The sequence below is a fragment of the Perca fluviatilis genome, chromosome 1 (genome assembly GCF_010015445.1).
Source record: "Perca fluviatilis chromosome 1, GENO_Pfluv_1.0, whole genome shotgun sequence".
Classification (NCBI taxonomy): domain Eukaryota; kingdom Metazoa; phylum Chordata; class Actinopteri; order Perciformes; family Percidae; genus Perca; species Perca fluviatilis.
This window is the reverse complement of record NC_053112.1, coordinates 43,379,344-43,398,440: the sequence shown is the minus strand read 5'-3', so window position 1 is coordinate 43,398,440 and position 19,097 is coordinate 43,379,344. Positions and strand designations below refer to the sequence as shown.

At 40.4% G+C, this 19,097-nt stretch overlaps 1 protein-coding gene across 1 annotated transcript in view; it reads left to right on the top strand.

Annotated features, from left to right (window-relative positions):
- Positions 1–12,531, top strand: part of patl1 (PAT1 homolog 1, processing body mRNA decay factor) — a 58,144-nt gene extending 45,613 nt beyond the window's left edge. Inside the window, exons 12-20 of the mRNA XM_039801515.1 lie at positions 1,764–1,881; positions 3,441–3,538; positions 6,233–6,292; positions 6,410–6,555; positions 6,697–6,856; positions 7,889–8,014; positions 11,252–11,343; positions 11,695–11,844; positions 12,146–12,531. Coding sequence (XP_039657449.1) covers positions 1,764–1,881; positions 3,441–3,538; positions 6,233–6,292; positions 6,410–6,555; positions 6,697–6,856; positions 7,889–8,014; positions 11,252–11,343; positions 11,695–11,844; positions 12,146–12,164 — 969 coding nt within the window. The 3' untranslated portion in view covers positions 12,165–12,531. The remainder of the gene's footprint in view (positions 1–1,763; positions 1,882–3,440; positions 3,539–6,232; positions 6,293–6,409; positions 6,556–6,696; positions 6,857–7,888; positions 8,015–11,251; positions 11,344–11,694; positions 11,845–12,145) is intronic.
- Positions 12,532–19,097: the final 6,566 nt, after the last annotated feature.

Sequence of the window (19,097 nt, the reverse complement as noted above, 5' to 3'; positions counted from 1 at the left end):
GGTGCACCAACACAAAATTTTGGTGCACCCAAAATTTTTCCTTGCGTTGCTGTTAATGCTGAATCGCTATACACAATAAATAGCTCTGTATTTTTTTACAAAGTGGGCTAAATGTTGAGTTTTAAGTCAAAGCCACTTTTCACAAGCTCTTTTATTAAAACCGATTGTGATTAAAATAAAATGCAAAGACAGGGTTTCCTTTACCAGTTTGAAAATATACAGCTGCGACATGTAGATGAAATTTTTATGAAATAAATAGCCTAGGATATATTTAAAAAAGGTATATCTCTGAGAAAGCTCCTTCACTTGTTTTCAACATCAATAACCTACGGATTAAAAGAGAGAGACGACGCCCGGGTTCTACTCCGACCTGCGGCCCTTTCCTGCATGTTATTCCCACCCCCCCTCTCTCCTTTCATGTCTTCAGCTTTCCTATCAAAATATATATATACTACTCACAGAGTGACTGCTGACTCATTATGAATGGGTCCAGCACGGGTCGAATGCGCTTTGGCGGGTCAGCGGCGTTACACACGTCTTGTGTAGGCTATGAAATGTCTGTATCGTCACTGCGCTGCATTTTTATGAACTATGATATTCTGGCCATGGATCACATCTCTCGCCCAGGTCCAGCAGGCTCCGTCTCACATGCTATTACTCAACGAACTGAAGTTAGTTGCATTCAATAACTTCTAATGTATTTTTCGTCGTGGCGGCTGCAATAACGGAGTTACCAGCGGAAACACTGGTACCAATACAGGTTTCCCTCTCATACTTAACAATCTACAGCTGTGTTAATAACAATTAAAACTGTAGACAAATGTCAGCAGTTTGGACCGGCGGCGCTGTGTCTCTCCATGTCGGAGGTGAGCCGTGTGTGAGTGAATGGGGCGGGGCTGCGCGGAGGAGAGCTCCAGGCACGGCTTTACAGAAGGAATGGGTCATGTAACGCAACATTACCATACAACCATATCGATATAAACGACATCGCTTCGTTCGTGGAGAGGCAGTGGCTGCGAGGACGTTAGGTGCACCGGTGCGACCTAGGAAAAATCTTAGTCGCACCCTTACAAATTTTGGTTTGAGACCAAATTGGTCGCACTCTAGAGCCCTGTAACATAGGACCCCTTCTTTGTTATCACCTTCACAATTCTTGCATCCATTGAACTTGTGAGTTTATGGAGAGTTTCTGCTTGAATTTCTTTGCGGGAGTTCAGAATAGCTTCCCAGAGCTGCTGTTTTGATGCAAACTGCCTCTCACCCTCATAGATCTTTTGCTTGAGGATGCTCCAAAGGTTCTCAATAGGGTTGAGGTCAGGGGAGGATGGTTGCAGTGGGCCCAGAAATACATGAAGACTAATTTTCAAACAGTCTTGTTTACTGATGAGTGCCGTGCAACCCTGGATGGTCCAGATGGCTGTAGAAGTGCATAGGCCCTTTGAGCAAAACTAGCCCGATGTCAACAACCAATGATTATTTCCGTCTAGCTGCCATTGTGTGTGTCTGGGAGTGGGAGTTTGTGACGCAGCACAGGATTTACATGCTGAAGTGGAGACTATAATATCCGCGGTCTGGAAGTTTTTCCCAGTGGAAAAAAAAAAAGATTTGAAAGTACTTAAAAAGTGCTTGAATTTTACAAACCCTAAAATAAAATACTGTGTGTGTGTGTGTGTGTGTGTGTGTGTGTGTGTGTGTGTGTGTGTGTGTGTGTGTGTGTGTGTGTGTGTGTGTGTGTGTGTGTGTGTGTGTGTGTGTGTGTGTAGAACTACTATGAAAAGATGGAGAAACGTCAGGAAAGAGAGAGAGACAGCAGCAAGAAGGAACACACCACCAAACTGATCACTCCACAGGTGGCCAAGGTTGAACACACCTACAGACCAGGTAAATGACAACAGAACAGATGAGAATCTGCACTCCATAGTACGTGATCAACAGGGGTCTCATTTATAAAACTCTACAGGGGATTTGTATCAAAAGTGGCGTATGGTCGAAACAGGACGTGCATACGGACAGAAATATTCTGATTTGAGCATGCACGTCCAATGCCGGTTTCTCTTTTTTTGTAAATCACAATCAACTCTAATTGTGGCGCGGCTTTGGCAGGTTCATATCACGCCTAGGGTTGGGTATTGTTTAGCTTTTTTTTTTGATACCTGTGCTAAAATGATACTTTTAAAACCGTGCCGATGCCTAAACTGTGCCTAAACGGATACACAAAATAAATTGTTTGTTTGTTTATTGCTAGGGCCATATGGTAAAAATTAAAGGCTTTATTAAAAATATAATAACATAATAACTTCTTTCACCGTTAAACTGCTGTTAAACAACAAAAACGACCACTAGATGGTTGTTTTTCCGACAATGGCAGCTGCAGACTGTTGGAATCCTCTACAGTAAAATACAGTCACACTTTACACCGTTTAGTTGTCAGCATTTAAACGTGTTTAATCCAGCTACTAGCTAACTGTAGGCTAATGTTACCTGCTGCCAAGTGTTGCTGCTAACGTCCGTTTTGGAGCATCAGAGAGCAGCTCAAGCATTTAAGTGGCACCGAAATGAAGCACCAAAATCCGCGTTGCTATATGGTCGTTTAGGCACCGGTGCCATATTAGCACCTGGTTTTGGTACCCAACCCCAGTCACGCCCATAGTTGCATGTGTGTGTGTGTGTATGTGTATATATATATATATATATATATATATATATATATAGTGTCAGTAAAATACAGACATCATGAGCAGAGAGGAAAACAAAATAAAGGAATTTCACTGAATGTGAAATTGTAGAAAAATGGGCATTACTAATGCCAAAAAAACTGTAGTGACAACATGTTGCAGACGCAGTTAATGCCACAGCCTCAGAAGGTCGAGCCGTGGCTGAAATTAAAACAAAATGGTCCGATATTAAAGTTATATATATATATATATATATATATATATATATATTCTCTCAACCCATTTCCCCATGCATTTGTGTCTAATAGACTGATTTGACCAAAATTCTTTGAAATTGGCCTATTGACCGCACAAAACACTTAGCAGCCTTTTATCTGTTTCTTGCAGTGCAATTAACACAACGTAACATTATTATTAAGTAAAATGAACAACAAACCTCAATATTACTTAGTTACCAAAAAAATGTGCTTTCTGTTGTGCAGAGAGTGGTGAAGAGACGATATACTGTATATACCTTAAGCCATACATTCTGAAAATGGTTTTTCGCTCGCCAAAATTTAGCCTAACTTTGTAGCATTGTTTAGCAACAGGCTAGCATGACATAGATCCTAAGATTGTCTTGTTTTATATGATACCAGTATCTCCACTCGTAAAACCTTTAAAACTTGTTCAAAATGAAGCCCGCTTCAGCCTCTTAAAAGACAGATCTTGGGATTTCATTAATCTGGAGATCCCTAGGGAATGTTGACATGTGTTTGTCGACAGTTCAGTTTGCAGGCTCTCTCGGTAAGCTGACGGTCTCCAGCGTCAACAACCCTCGCAAGATGATTGATGCTGTGGTGACAACCCGCACAGATGATGAGGTCTGTTTGCATGTTTCTTTTCTTGTACACAATGGTCTCTTTAAATTGACTTGACTTTGCTAAATTGAGTAACAGTAGAGGATGTGTAGGATATTTTCAGTGTTTACAATTGAACACTTCCTGAAGCTGCTTCACAGTTGCAGTCACAAACCCTTCTCTTTCACTGTAAAGCTTTGAGGCAGCTGTAGGAGGTGCTGAGTTTAAAGGGGAACTGTTATATAGCATTTTTAGGTTCATACTTGTATTGTGTGTTTGTACACGTTTACATGGTTTAATGCTAAAAAAAACCCACAATTTTTATAATACTGCCCATACAGTGAATACAGGCGCAGCAAGCCTGTATTCATCCTTGCATGAGACGCTCTGTAGGGGCTCCTGTCTCTTTAAGCCCCCCTACCAAAAAAGTCCAGTCTGCTTTGATTGGCCAGAGTGTTTCCTGGAATCTGCTTTGCACTCTGCAGCCTCCACTGTTGCTTTACTATTTGAAGTTGGAGCTACTGCAACAGAGCATATAACAGGACTTTGTACCGTGAAAAATCACCAATAAAGGCTTCTGTTGGAGCCATTTCACCACTTTGTTTGTATGCTTCCATGTTGGTTATGTCAAGGTGCAGTTTTATGTTTGAGCACTGGGTGGAGCATGGCCTTTGGGAAGGCATAAAGCTCATCAGCCACAGGTACACAGGTGTGGAAAACGGGGAATGCCATGCTCCACCCAGTGCTCAAACATAAAACTGCACCTTGACATAACCAATATGGAAGCATACAAACAAAGTGGTGAAATGGCTCCAACACAAACTAAATACTACACAACCAGAAATTGAGGAGAAATGACCAACATTGGCTGCCAAGATTACAGTTACATGGCGTTAGCATGCAGTTACTAAAATATTTAGCAGTAGGCAGAGGTGTATAAAGTACTAGAGACCCATACTTGAGTAAAAGTACAAGTGCTCTATCAAAAAAGTGGCTTGAGTTGAAGTGCTCTTTAAGCACCCCACTTAAGTGGAAGTACTAAAGTATTCAAATTACGTTTGTACGTTTTTGTACTTAAGTATTGCAAGTAGTTTATTTTAAAATCTACTCCTCATCCTCTACTCCTAAGTATTGTGTTATTAAAGAAAGCAGTAACATTTTGAATATCATATTGTTGGAGTTGAACTTTTTACTTGGTATTAAGATGGTGCATTACAGGCTTACAAGCTGTACATTGCTGGATATATGAAGGAAGTTTCTGAAATAAACCCAAAAAGGTACATTAATGTCACAGCTGTTATAACTACTATTATCTGCTATAACAGTGGGTTATTAATCACTTATTAACAAATACTGAAATAAAATGTGTGATGCAGTGGAAAGTTAGCAAGCTAGCAACATACAGATAAACTAGCAGCTTCACATCACAGGGTGAAACTGTCAACATTCAGGACTCACTGCAGACTGGAACAACTCAGGAATAGCTTAATCTGCTGCAACAATAACTAAATAGAGTACAAATTTACATCATCTCTGACTTCTGAACAGGCGACCGTAATGAAAAGAAACGTGACGCGATCTCTGGGATTTCTTACGTAACTAACGTAGCTGTAACTACACACACTGTAACCTACACAGTCTCCATGTGAGGCATTCATAACAGTAAAGAGTAAAGATGCAGCACATAAAAAATGTATCTGAGTAAAAGTATTAAACTCATCAAAAATATGTACTAAAGTGGAAGAAAAAAATAATACTCCAGTAGAGTACAGATACAGCTTTTTAGTACTTCAGTACAGTAGTGAAGTAGTTCTACTTTGTTACTATACAGCTCTGGCAGTAGGCTAACGTTAGATTGTAATGGAACAAACGAAGCAGCACTTTCTACCGTAAAAAATCGCAGACCAAACGCTACTCAATCGGACATGTTTCAGCAGTAATGCAACCCGGAATTGGGGAGAATTTAACATTGGCAGCCAAGATGACATCTTTTGCTGCCATTAGCATGTAGCTAATATAGTTAGCAGTGGACACTAATAGAATATAGCAGCAATTTCTACAGTAAAAAATTGCAGATAAAAGCTTTTACACCAAATACTACATAACACATAAATAATGTGACCCGGAATTGGGGAGAATTTAACGACACTGGCAGCCAAGATGACATATTTTACTGCCGTTAGCATGTAGCTACATGCGACAATGTTAACACTGCAGTATCTTAAAAAAACACTTCAGTAGTTCCTGCCTGGAGCAGATGACCAATCATAGAAGGCCAGTTTAGAGTTGCGTAACACTTAGCCTATATCCTTGCCTATATCATTTAGGTCAGATATCCATTGCCTTGGGTTTTCTTTGTGTTGACGTTCTAAATTCCAGTGGATTTATGAGGACTATGGTTGGGGGGTGGGGGAGAGTTTAGAATTTGTGAAAACCCTCTGCTGCACATTTCACTAATTGTTTGCCTGGCTTTGGACAGAAAAGCCTGTCAGCTGCCTCGTGCTTCCTTTGTTGTAAATAAAACAGAACCACAAAAAAAACATTTTGTGGTTCTTAAAAGTAAGAAATCCATAGGGCAGTGAAAAAAAGCAGTTTGAAGACAGCACAGTAGTGTGTAGTGCCATAATGTTCTATTTTACTCTTTCTGGAATATTTCCTTTTGTTATTAATGCCGTACCTGTTTTTTAATCAAAGTATTTTTTGACTGTCTACCTCCAGGAAAAAAGAGAGAAGCAGGTTTGGAATAAGAGGCGACAGATCCTCTACACTGTGGAGAAGGTAGGTCAAGGAAGCTGTACATGTCAAGCACATTTTCAAAATGCAGGAAAGACTCTTGGATCCTAAATGTTTTCATGACTCTTTTTGTACTTCCCTCCATCTATCTCTGTCTTCAAGATGTACAGTTTGCTGCTGGAGGTTCAAGACTTTGAGAAACGTTTTGTCCAGGTGCCAGAGGAGGACAGGGAGGCTCTTCTAGAGCAGCATAAAACCAACACCTTGCAGCTGTGCAACTCTCTGCGGGAGAAGGAGTGGGACGATAGGTAGGAGGGAAGGATGGATACAGTACAACTAATAACTGCGTACAAAACATAATTTAGTGTATGGGATAATAAGAGATAATTAAAATGCCCAATACTGTATATGCCTATCTCCACACTATTATTTTCTTTCTCCTGATTAAGAGTGAGTGATGAGCAGTGTGTGATGATCATGTCAGTGAGGAAGGGCAAGCGGCTCATCTCCAGGCTCCTCCCTTTCCTGCCCTCACCCCAAGCTGCCGCCATTGTCATGGCGATTTCTCGCAACCTTCCTGCCCTGGCCAAGAAGGACAAGCAGGACCAGGTAAACCATTTCACAATGCAAGCTCTCAGAATAGTTTTTTCTTTATTTCGGCTAAGGCGCAGTAAAAAAACAAAACAGGTGCTGCGCCTTAAGGCCTTTCCACACCAGGGATGGTTTTTTTTTGTGCAATTCACTGTTATTTTTGTAACTGTTTTCATTTCTAAGCTTTCGCACTGTGAATAAAGGCATCAGATTGAATAAAGGCATCAGATTATAATACAACAACATAGAGGCTGTAGTCCAAACCATAGAACAAAGCAGTGTTTCCCATACATTGATTTATTTGGGCGGTGATGGCGCAGTGAATATAACACATGCCTTTGGTGTGGGAGGTCTGGGTTCAATTTCCACTGCGATACATAAACCAATGTGTCCCTGAGCAAGATGCTAACCACTACAGAGGCGTGCGGCCTCTGACATATATAAGCAATTGTAAGTCGCTTTGGACAAAAGCGTTGGCTAAATGACATGTAATAATGTAATGTAATGTGTGGCAGTGGTAAGGAAAACCCTGTCGTTTTTCGATCCCTGTCTAGTTTAGCTGGTTGAAGGCTGGCTACTGTTACAATTCCAAACGGTTTTCCCATTTTCTCATTAAAAGACCGAAGCTAATCTAATTAGACAGACGGTAAACATTGTATATGTTAAAAAGACAATTAAATGATTACATATATTGAGCCTTGAAAGCCAGGAATTTTACTCTTACGGTTTTTTTGTGTAACGTTACATCTAGCATTGGCTATGATTCAAAACGCCATGGTGTTGCATCAGATGAAATAAGATCTATTAATGCAATTTTAACACTTGACAGTACACAGTATACGGTTCAAGTCTACAGACAACGGTTTCCTCGTTAAGAGACATTAAATGTTTGTCTTGTTCTGCAGTTTCTCATTGAATATCATTCATGTGAATAAAGAATTCTTTTGCATAATGAAATAGACCCAGTTTAATAAACTATGCGATTGTCAGAGTTTTATAGCTACCTGCACTTACCAGTAGCTTTCTTTCATCCTCTGCCCTCCTGTTCAGGTGCTGTGCTGGTTAGTGGAGCCGATTTCTGCTGTGATCCAGTCACTGTCAAGCTCTGCCCTTACAGACTTGCTCCAGGAGCTTCAGGGCAATGAGGGCCAACTGGCCACAGTATTGCACAACAAGGTACAGACACACACACACACACACACACACACACACACACACACACACACACACACACAACATTGATAATTTATAGTAATCAAATACTATTACAAACTTTTCAAGTTGAACTTTTTGATTTCCCCTTCAGAACACAAGACAAACTAATCTAAAATTTGATTAAATGCACAGCCCTACCCTGACATCTCTAAACTGCAATTGGGTTGTGTTTACTGGAGGAAATGTGGTTCACAAAGTAAGATGCCTTTAACTCCTCAACCATATTGTTAAAGGTTCAGTAAGTGATGCTGCGCAAAGATTGTTGATATTTGAACAACTGCCAAACAAATACAACCCCCCCTTCAAAAGCTCCACCCCCCAGATTAACGGACAGCCGGCCAGCACATTCACATACCTGCCTCCCCCCCTTTGTTTTCCATTTACAGAGCCAGGGCTGTGTCCTTCCCCCACCTGATTTTTTTTTTTTTTTTTTTTTTTTTTTTTTTTCAGCGCACACAGAAAATAGAGAACTAGGTGACTGTGAGGAAATATTCACTGAATTTGACAAAAAGTGTATTGGATTAGCATCACTTACCATACCCTTGAACTCATTTATGGGGTCTTTGTAATAGAGATGGTAAACATGGAGCTTGGTTGATTTTCACTTTTGTCCTCTGGCCAGAGGGGTGAGTTGGCAGAGGGAACAAGTATTTTACTTGGAGCCACTTTATCTAAACTAACTTTGGTCATCTGCAGTTCAAATGAGGTCTGATGCTCATCACCCATGTTGGAAAGCAGTTCCTGAACAACACAGCAAGTCATCCACCCTGGCTCCAGGTTCTTGGAGTGCTAATAAAAGAACAATCCAGTGGGCACGGTTTGATTAGGGCCGTATCTCTGTAGTTTGCTCCATTCAGCTTTCCCTCAACTAGGCTTGTGCCGATTGGCGATCAGATCGTATATCGACGATTGAAGGAAGGATCGGTGATTGGTATTTCCTATGCTTATATTTAAGCGACTATAACAATCGTACTATCAGTTATAATATCTAGAATCTGCGCCCTGCTGTTTATTTTCTGGTGGAGCAGTATGTCCGCCAACTATGCCATGTTAATCAGCCGAAGTGACGAATTAATCTTTCGAACATTCACCCAGCCTCCCTGGCTTCCCGGCTGCTGTCGGGATGGGAGCTACAGTGCCTTGCGAAAGTATTCGGCCCCCTTGAACGTTTCGACCTTTTGCCACATTTCAGGCCTCAAACATAAAGATATAAAACTGTAATTTTTTGTGAAGAATCAACAACAAGTGGGTCCCAATTATGAAGTGGAATGAAATTCATTGGCTATTTCAAACTTTTTTAACAAATAAAAAACTGAAAAAGTGGGCGTGCAAAATTATTCAGCCCCTTTACTTTCAGTGCAGCAAACTCTCTCCAGAAGTTCAGTGAGGATCTCTGAATGATCCAATGTTGACCTAAATGACTAATGATGATAAATAGAATCCAGCTGTGTGTAATCAAGTCTCCGTATAAATGCACCTGCTCTGTGATAGTCTCAGAGGTCCGTGTAAAGCGCAGAGAGCATCATGAAGAACAAGGAACGCACCAGGCAGGTCCGAGATACTGTTGTGGAGAAGTTTGAAGCCGGATTTGGATACAAAAAGATTTCGCAAGCTTTAAACATCCCAAGGAGCACTGTGCAAGCGATAATATTGAAATGGAAGGAGTATCAGACCACTACAAATCTACGAAGACCCGGCCGTCCCTCTAAACTTTCAGCTCATACAATGAGAAGACTGATCAGAGATGCAGCCAAGAGGCCCATGATCACTCTGGATGAACTGCAGAGATCTACAGCTGAGGTGGGAGACTCTGTCCATAGGACAACAATCAGTCGTATACTGCACAAATCTGGCCTTTATGGAAGAGTGGCAAGAAGAAAGCCATTTCTTAAAGATGTCCATAAAAAGTGTCGTTTTAAAGTTTGCCAAAAGCCACCTGGGAGACCAAACATGTGGAAGAAGGTGCTGTGGTCAGATGAAACCAAAATCTAACTTTTTGGCAACAATGCAAAACGTTATGTTTGGCGTAAAAGCAACACAGCTCATCACCCTGAACACACCATCCCCACTGTCAAACATGGTGGTGGCAGCATCATGGTTTGGGCCTGCTTTTCTTCAGCAGGGACAGGGAAGATGGTTAAAATGGATGGGAAGATGGATGGAGCCAAATACAGGACCATTCTGGAAGAAAACCTGATGGAGTCTGCAAAAGACCTGAGACTTGGGACGGAGATTTGTCTTCCAACAAGACAATGATCCAAAACATAAAGCAAAATCTACAATGGAATGGTTCACAAATAAACATATCCAGGTGTTAGAATGGCCAAGTCAAAGTCCAGACCTGAATCCAATCGAGAATCTGTGGAAAGAACTGAAAACTGCTGTTCAGAAACGCTCTCCATCCAAGCTCGCTGAGCTCGAGCTGTTTTGCAAGGAGGAATGGGCAAAAATGTCAGTCTCCGATGTGCAAAACTGATAGAGACATACCCCAAGCGACTTACAGCTGTAATCGCAGCAAAAGGTGGCGACAAAGTACAAGTAATTTTAAGGGGGCTGAATAATTTTGCACGCCCAATATTTCAGTTTTTTATTTGTTTAAAAGGTTTGAAATATCCAATAAATTTCGTTCCACTTCATGATTGTGTCCCACTTGTTGTTGATTCTTCACAAAAAATTACAGTTTTATATCTTTATGTTTGAGGCCTGAAATGTGGCAAAAGGTCGAAAAGTTCAAGGGGGCCGAATACTTTCGCAAGGCACTGTACATTAGGTCAGCCCACACCGAATAACATTACTGGGGTTTACAGCAGCTAACGTTAAAGATCGAGTTTCCTTGGTGTGGAGCTTCGCCTCCAACACGACAATGAAACTACAGTCATTACATTTACAAGTATCACTTTAGGAGGCAGAGGATTAGCTAAATTTGACGCACAGATCAACCGAAAGCCAGAGAGCAAGAGAAGCAATTGCTAAGTGCTGAACTAAGTACCTTCCACATCATTGCTCCTTGTTTTTGCTTGGTTGTTCAACCTTATATAGACAGGTGTGGATGCCTTTCAAAATCATGTCCAACCAATTACTTTTACCACAGGTTGATTCCAATAAAGGTGTAGGTACATCTCAAAGATAATAAAAGGAAATGGGAGGCACAAGAGAAACAAACTCGCGTTACACACACCTTTGTTTGTTTCTGTCTAGTTTGGTGTGACACTGCTGTATCTGATCCTGAGTGAAGGAGAGAGGATGCAAAGTTCCGACCCTAACTGTCAACTCATGGACGACAATCGATGGTAAGCTGTTTGCGTGTCAGTGATGTCAATTACTTTCTTGTGTAGTCTCATGGAGTCAATGTCAATTGATACATTTAATACAATGGAAGTGTATCCAGTGTTCCATAAGATGCACAAAAATGCGTATTGTTCACGGCAGTTTACTAATTTGTGCGGTAAGAAGAAAATCAATACCACGGCAGCTCTAGTCATAATGACGCATCCTAAAATGACTCCGTGCCCAAGACAAAACCCTGTCATGAGTCATTTTTCGTTTCTTTTCTCTTCATGCTGCTTTGAATATGTCTCTTTTTCTTTCCACTTCAGCTGTTTGCATATTAATCCACACTGAACTCCTCTTTTTACGTCCAGGACGGAGTTGGTGTTTTCAGTGACGAGGGAGTTGCTCAGCGTGCCGACCTCATCGCTCTCTTCTCCCCTCTTCACCCCTCCCAACCTGCTCTCCCTCTTCTCACGCTACGTTGATCGGCAGAGGCTGGAGCTGTTACAGGACAAGCTACAGTGAGTTACATCAGCACACAAAAAGTGTCATGTTGCATTTTGTTAGCTGCTTTGCGTGGACAAGCTAGCACAAAGAAAACAAGCTGGTTATACTGAAAACAGCATTCAGAGTTAATCCTTTTTAAATTTTATTTAAGTGTCTGTGTTTATGTAAGATATTTATGTTGTAATGTACATAAAGATCATGTTGATGTAAACCGCTAAGATGATTCGGGAACAATTGAATGAACATGTTCTTTCATTGTTGTAGGAGCACAAGTATAAAAATAAAAACTAATAGTTTGTTCATTGCCTTTCTCAGGATCTCTTCTTTGTCCTGATAGAAGTTACAACAGACATCAACACAACCCCCTGCCCACCGGATGCAGACCTGTGTGTGTGTGTGTGTGTGTGTGTGTGTGTGTGTGTGTGTGTGTGTGTGTGTGTGTGTGTGTGTGTGTGTGTGTGTGTGTGTGTGTGTGTGTGTGTGTGTGTGTGTGTGTGTGTGTGTGTGTAATAATGATGATGAATTTTAATACAGCAGAATCTCTTTTGTGTTTAGCTTCTGGTGTTTGCTTGTCTGTGTGAATGAACGGCAGTGACGGCGCATGAGAGATGGACTGTATGATGATGATCTGCATTTTTAAATATCTTGTTTACGATTATGCCTGTGATGAACCTTCAAATTAAAAAGTATTTCTATTTCTAGTGTTTTAGTCTGATCTTACACTGCTAGAACCAAACGTGTGAAACATTATGTAATCCACCTACAACATTGTCAAACTCACAATGGACAGTTAAAAATATACAGTACAGGCCAAAAGTTTGGAAACACCTTCTCATTCAATGTGTTTCTTTATTTTCATGACTATTTACATTGTAGATTCTCACTGAAGGCATCAAAACTATGAATGAACACATACGGAATTATCTACTTAACAAAAAAGTGTGAAATAACTGAAAACATGTCTTATATTTTAGATTCTTCAAAGTAGCCATCCTTTGCTTTTTTTGATAGCGCTGAAAACCCTTGGTGTTCTCTCAATGAGCTTCATGAGGTAGTCACCTGAAATGGTTTTACCTTCACAGGTGTGCTTTGTCAGGGTTCATTAGTGGAAGTTTTTCCCTTAATAAAAAAGCAAAGGGTGGCTACTTTGAAGAATCTAAAATATAAGACATGTTTTCAGTTATTTCACACTTACTTCACAAATTAAAAAGCAATTGCTGACATTAGGAGAAACTCATAAGAGGTCAAAACAGGAGGGTATACATCAAAAGGGCAACACATCGGTGGTAGAAAGGTTTAAGAACGGGATCAAGAACATTAGACATTTTCAAATCAGATTTGTCTGATATTGACTGAGTGATAGTGTGAGGTCATCTGCTGTCACTCTGGAGTGAAATTAGTCCGTGTAAACAAGAGGTTTACTTTTCAGATCAGCCTGAAAAATTGTTACAATATAGCCTTAATTGGACATTTCCAGAGCCTTTAATTTTGAAATCCTACATCAGATTTGTCTGATATTGACTGAGTGACCGTCTGAGATGGTGTGCTATCAATCTGAAGTGAGATGAAACAGGTTTCCTTTTCAGATCAGCCTGAATAAGAGTTAAAATATAGCCTTCAAGGGCTTTAATTTTAAAATCCTATATCCGATGTGAATTCTTTAAAATGTCACTTTGGGGTGGTGAAATTAGTCTCTGGAAAAGATAGGTTGTCTTTGAACACAAATTAAAAATGCTGTTTTAATGCCTTTGGCAGCATCCATAAGGGGGGATACTAACTTCCCAGGTGGTGTTATAGTAGGAGGTGTAGTGCACAAACTTATGGTTTATGCGGTGATATATTACTTTTTGTGTCCGAACATAGCAGATCAATACCCTGTCTAGTCGGGATCATTGACTCTTTCTCGAAATGTTCAGGTTATAGGGGAAATTGGTCCAAGTCAGAAGCGTTACCTTCAGTGCCCCATAAAAGCCTTGCAATCAGGTGCATTTCGGTGGTCGGTACATTATTTAATTAAATATGTTGTGATGTTAATAGATGGGAGACTCTCAAAAGCAGGGAAGGTCAATGTTTTAAAATGGTTTGTGTTCCAAAGCTGAACTACTTTGTCCAATATCTTCTTCTGGAGGTTCCCTTGTCATAATGGTTTGACAGGATAACAAAGACATTTACCGAAAATGTTGTATTATTACTTTGCTTTTTACTTTAGGCACTGGTCACTTCCTACTGAGAGAGCCCCACCCTGGTATTGTATCTGTTTTTTCCCCATTATCACCCTTGCGATGCCTGTCTGTTAAACTGTATGGTAAGGCAAAAACACATCCGATAATCTCTTGCTTAAATGTCGTTTGAACTGGATCCATATCTAAATACTTCATGTTTGGCGAAATCAACAATAACATTATTTTCTCTATGAAAGACATTGACAAATACGAAAACTAAGGACATTTAGGCTACTCGATAATTTCATTTTAGTTAGTTTTGCAAACAGACATTACAGTTGTTAGTTATCGTTGTTTTTGTAACGCCTCGTTTTATTTTTTCGGTTAACGACAATGTTTTTTCCCACCTTTTTGTTGTTTCGTTCATTTTCGTTAACGATTATAACCTTGATGTGTGTGTGTCTGTGTATCACAGAAGTGGTTTTGAGTACTTTGTCAGGTGTTTATATGTCTGCAAAGATTGTGTGTGTGTGTGTGTGTGTGCGCGCGCGCGCGTGCGTGCGTTTTTTGTAAAAGGAGGCTGACCCACTCAACACTCACTATAAACCAAATCTACCTACGGGTGTAAATAAAGTTGCCTTGACGGTGTCAAATAATGTTCAATATTATCTAAAACATTGTTTTATTCCGTAACACACAAATTGGTAACTAAAACTTAAGAAAAAAAACTAAACCTTCTAGCAACAAAAAGTTAGTCAAATTAAAATAACCTTGATTTATCATTATCTATACAGGTCTGGTAAGTATCTCCACATTGGCTTAGTGCCTCTTCTGTGGTGCTTCTCTTTGCCTTAATACTTAAAGACCAGACTCCAGATGTGTTATACATGTTTCAAACTGCCCCCGAGTCCCATAGTATTGATCAGGAAACCCACAGTCAAGATCTCTACAGGAAACTAGTGCAGCCACTGAGCTGAAAAAATAAGAACACACTGAAGCCCACGACTGACCAAACTTCACCTGCAGCCTCCCTCTGCTGAGCCTGTGACGAAGGACGGCCTCTTCAGGCAGGTAAAACTAGGCTCGTTCGAGATGAAGTGCGCCTCGCCTGTAAAGTAGACGAGAGCAGGCGGCAGCAGCAGGGGGCGGTGACAAAAGTCCGCTCTCAAGTCGGACAGTTTTCCAGCTGACTCCAGCAGCCTTCAGGCTGAACAGGAAGTGACAGAAACACGGTGGTCCGATTCCGATTTAATAAAATGTTATCAGACCCCTATATCAGCTCCTACACAGTCTCCAGTTGTTTTTATTATGACAAAGTAGCTGTCAAAATTCTCTACATGCGATCTGTTGCTGATTTTAATAAACAACAGACTGTAGATGATCCGTAATCTGAACAGATTTAGTCTCTCTGACTTTTAAACACAACTATCAGCCACACAACATGTGTTCTGTACAGAATAAGCTTTTAAATCAGACAAATCACAGTTAAAATCCCTCCGATTGAAAATCAATAAAAAGTTTATATAAAACGTCGTCATGTTGAGTCGATTCTGAACCAATCAGCTGTTTGATCAGCTGAGAGGCCGGCGTTTCCCAGCATGCCCTGGGTCCACCTGCGTCCGCCTGGCTCTTGCAGTTGGTGAAAAGCAACTGCGCTACCTGCGTCTCAGAACTGCGGCCGCCTTGGTCTCGTGAGATTATCGTTGCCCACGTGTGCATGACGTCAGAGCAAGTCGGGATCAAGTCGGACACAAATCTAACCGGCATGCATTGGGCGCCGATCGCCGGTGATCGATTCTGCGCAGATCTGGCTCATCTCGAACGAGCCTACTGTCTGCTTGAGAATCAGCCAATCAGGAGCGGCGCTGCGCTCTGCTATTCGCTGAAGAACACTGCTTAAAAAGTTTCGGTTTCGGGGAAGTTTGGAAGAGAAAGGTGGCGTCGAAAGATAGATAAAGAAGATAGCGTTGCTGTACTTATTTCTAAGTTCCTAGATTCGTGTGCGCAGTAAGTAATACTGATGTTTGTTATTCGTTTTTATCTCATAATAATGTTACACTGTTTATTGCGATGCAATAATGTCGTGGCACGTTGCTGCTTGTTATTGTATAAGGGCGGAGCCTCGCACTGTGGAGGACTAAAAATGACAAGGAAAAATAAATAAATAAAAGTAGAAATAAATAAATAAATGCAGAAATATAGTGAAAAGAAATACATTTTGGTAACATAAATGGCTATTTCTGTATTTTTACATGTATTTATTTATTTATGCATTTCTATATGTATTTATGTATTTATACATTTATTTATATATTTATGTATTTATAAATTTATTTATTTATACATTTATTTATTTCTGTATTTCCACATTTCTACATTTATTTATTTCTGTATTTCCACATTTCCACATTTATTTTTCCCTGCGCCTGTATGCTAATTCAGTGGGGGGTGCCAACATCAGTCTGAAGGACTGGTTAGAGCGATGTGATCGAATCTACTACTACTGCCTTGATTTCACTGGTACAAGGAAGCCTACTCTGCTGCTTATGTGCAGGTTGAACACCCATTTACAGCATAGTGTATATTAATGATAAACAACTAGATTTTCAAAACTGGAGGAATATATAACCGCCATAAACGATATTTTGAGATAAAATTGTGATAAAATAACTTCCGCATCTATCTATCACTGACCGGAAGTGACGTAACGCGAGGGAGTCTGGTCAAGTTCATGCTCAAATTACAATGGACGTGGATGAAGAAACCGAGCTCTCCAACGTTGGCGAGCATGCCTATGATGATAATTATGAGCCTCCTAGGCGAGATAGAGGTCAGGGGGAGATTAGGGGGAGATCAGGGGGAGGAACAATGGGCAGAAGAGAGAAGTAGAGTTGCGAACCAGTGGCGAATAGGGCAAGTGACTTGGTGAGTTACTGTGTAGTACTGTGGCTAATGCTGGTTCATCTAGGCTAGTACATGGGTGTTATACAATAAATCTGCTTTAGCAAACATACTTTCGACCTTGTTTTAGATTAAACATACATGTAGATTGTCTTAATTTAAGCCAGCAACGTTTTGTCTTGTGATATTCTACAACCTAAGATTTTAACGCTGAGACAGGGACTGTGGAGTCCATCCCATCCATGGATGTATTAAGAGAAGCAGGTTAGCACTAGCACATAATCGTTTTGTTGGCTAGGTGCTTGTGCGGACATTGTGAGGCTATGGCGTCGGCGGTGGACAGCATGTGTTGTCGAGAGGTGGATGCCTACTGGGCACTAGTTGAGGGTTTAGTCCCGGCACGGACATTACCTGCCTGACGCTCCATCCCGGCTTTGATGCCTGCTGCCTCAACCCGTTCTCGCTGCAGGTAGCACACCTCAACTTCAGGCAGGAGTATGGCCCTCTCCAAGCCAACAGACCAGAGTAGGTTTAGATGAGAGTAATTTATAACACTATTATATTATTATACACTTATAGTCGTCAGTTTTCTACACAAATAACAAACTATATCAAAATAATTAATGTACATTCTGTAACTACTTATATATAGCCATATTCTACTGCACTTCATACTATTCCTCCTGCACATACAGTACACTTATTATACTTACGTTACCGTTTCTGCACTACAATGGTACTGTTACCACACTGCACATATCTGTCTATGTGGTTCATACTGAATATCCATATTTATTCCGTTTTTCTTATAATATATTCTGTTAATACCCTGCATATATCTATATTCTTACTATGTTACTCCTACTACATGGCACATATCTGTACATGTTGTTCATTACTTACACTTAGTTATACATATTTGATTTTTTTTCACTTCTGGTTGGACGCAAACTGCATTTTGTTGTCTTGTACTTGTACTCTGCACAATGACAATAAAGTATAATCTAATCTAATCTAATGTGCTTTATTGATGCTGAGGGATTAGCAGATTTTTAAACTCTGATGTGCATACATACCTTTATGGAATAGAATAACTGAACATTTTACATCAAATAAGTCTATCACTCTTGATCATATTGACTATGTTAACAGGATTATCAATATCAACATTGCACCCCTATCATTCTCTAGGCAATTCCGATACACAGCCTACAGGCAGGTGGTCCGATAGACATATGGGTTTCTGGGCAGGGAGATCAGGAAGGTGATACCAGCTTGTGTTGTGGCCGCAATCAGGAGGCAGTTTCCAGAGGAAGGGAGGCAATCAATAAATATATTTTGTTTTCACAAAATGAACACAATCACAAAGTGTCTTGTTGTATAAAATGTATTCATAATTTCATTGATAGTAACTAGGAGTGTTGGGCAAGTTACTTCCAAAATGCAGTTCATTATAGATTACTAGTTGCTGTCATTTCAGAGTAATTAGTTATATTACAATATTACTGTCTCTGAATTGTAATGCTTTACACTACTTTTGCATTACTTTTAGAAGTTTGACTTGGCAGGTAGCTTGTGAATTTCAATACCAGATCAATAAAGTCTCATCTTTATCAACTTTAATACATCATAACAAGAGTTATCTCAAGACACTCTAGTCACAAATAGAGTAGGTCTAGACCACACTATAATTTACAGGGACCCAACAATTCTAGTAATTCCCCCAAGAGCAAGCATTCAGAGTGACAGTGGCGAGGAAAACCTCCCTCAGGAAGAAACCTGGGACAGACCCAGGCTCTTGGTAGGCGGTGTCTGACGGGGCCGGTTGGGGGTGTGATGAACAGTGGCAATAATAGTCACAATAAAGATAATTGAACTACAACTATAAATAGTAGTTGCAGTAGTTCATGGCGTAGCAGGGCGTTACAGGATATAGCAGGGAACTGCACGGCGTAGCAGGGTGTAGCAGGACCACGGCGACAGCTGCAGCCATGATTTAGGGGCTACCCTAGTCCAAGGAAAACTGCTAGGCAAAAAAAAAAGAGAGTGGTCACAACACATGCACAACCTAAAACAGTCCAGTATGAAATGTCTTCTTCCTACCATTAGAAGTAATTTGTAAATGTTTATGTGTCATATACAGCTAATGATAGATACAAGTTACACTACCTGATGAGCATTGCAGACATGTGATGTTGCACTGT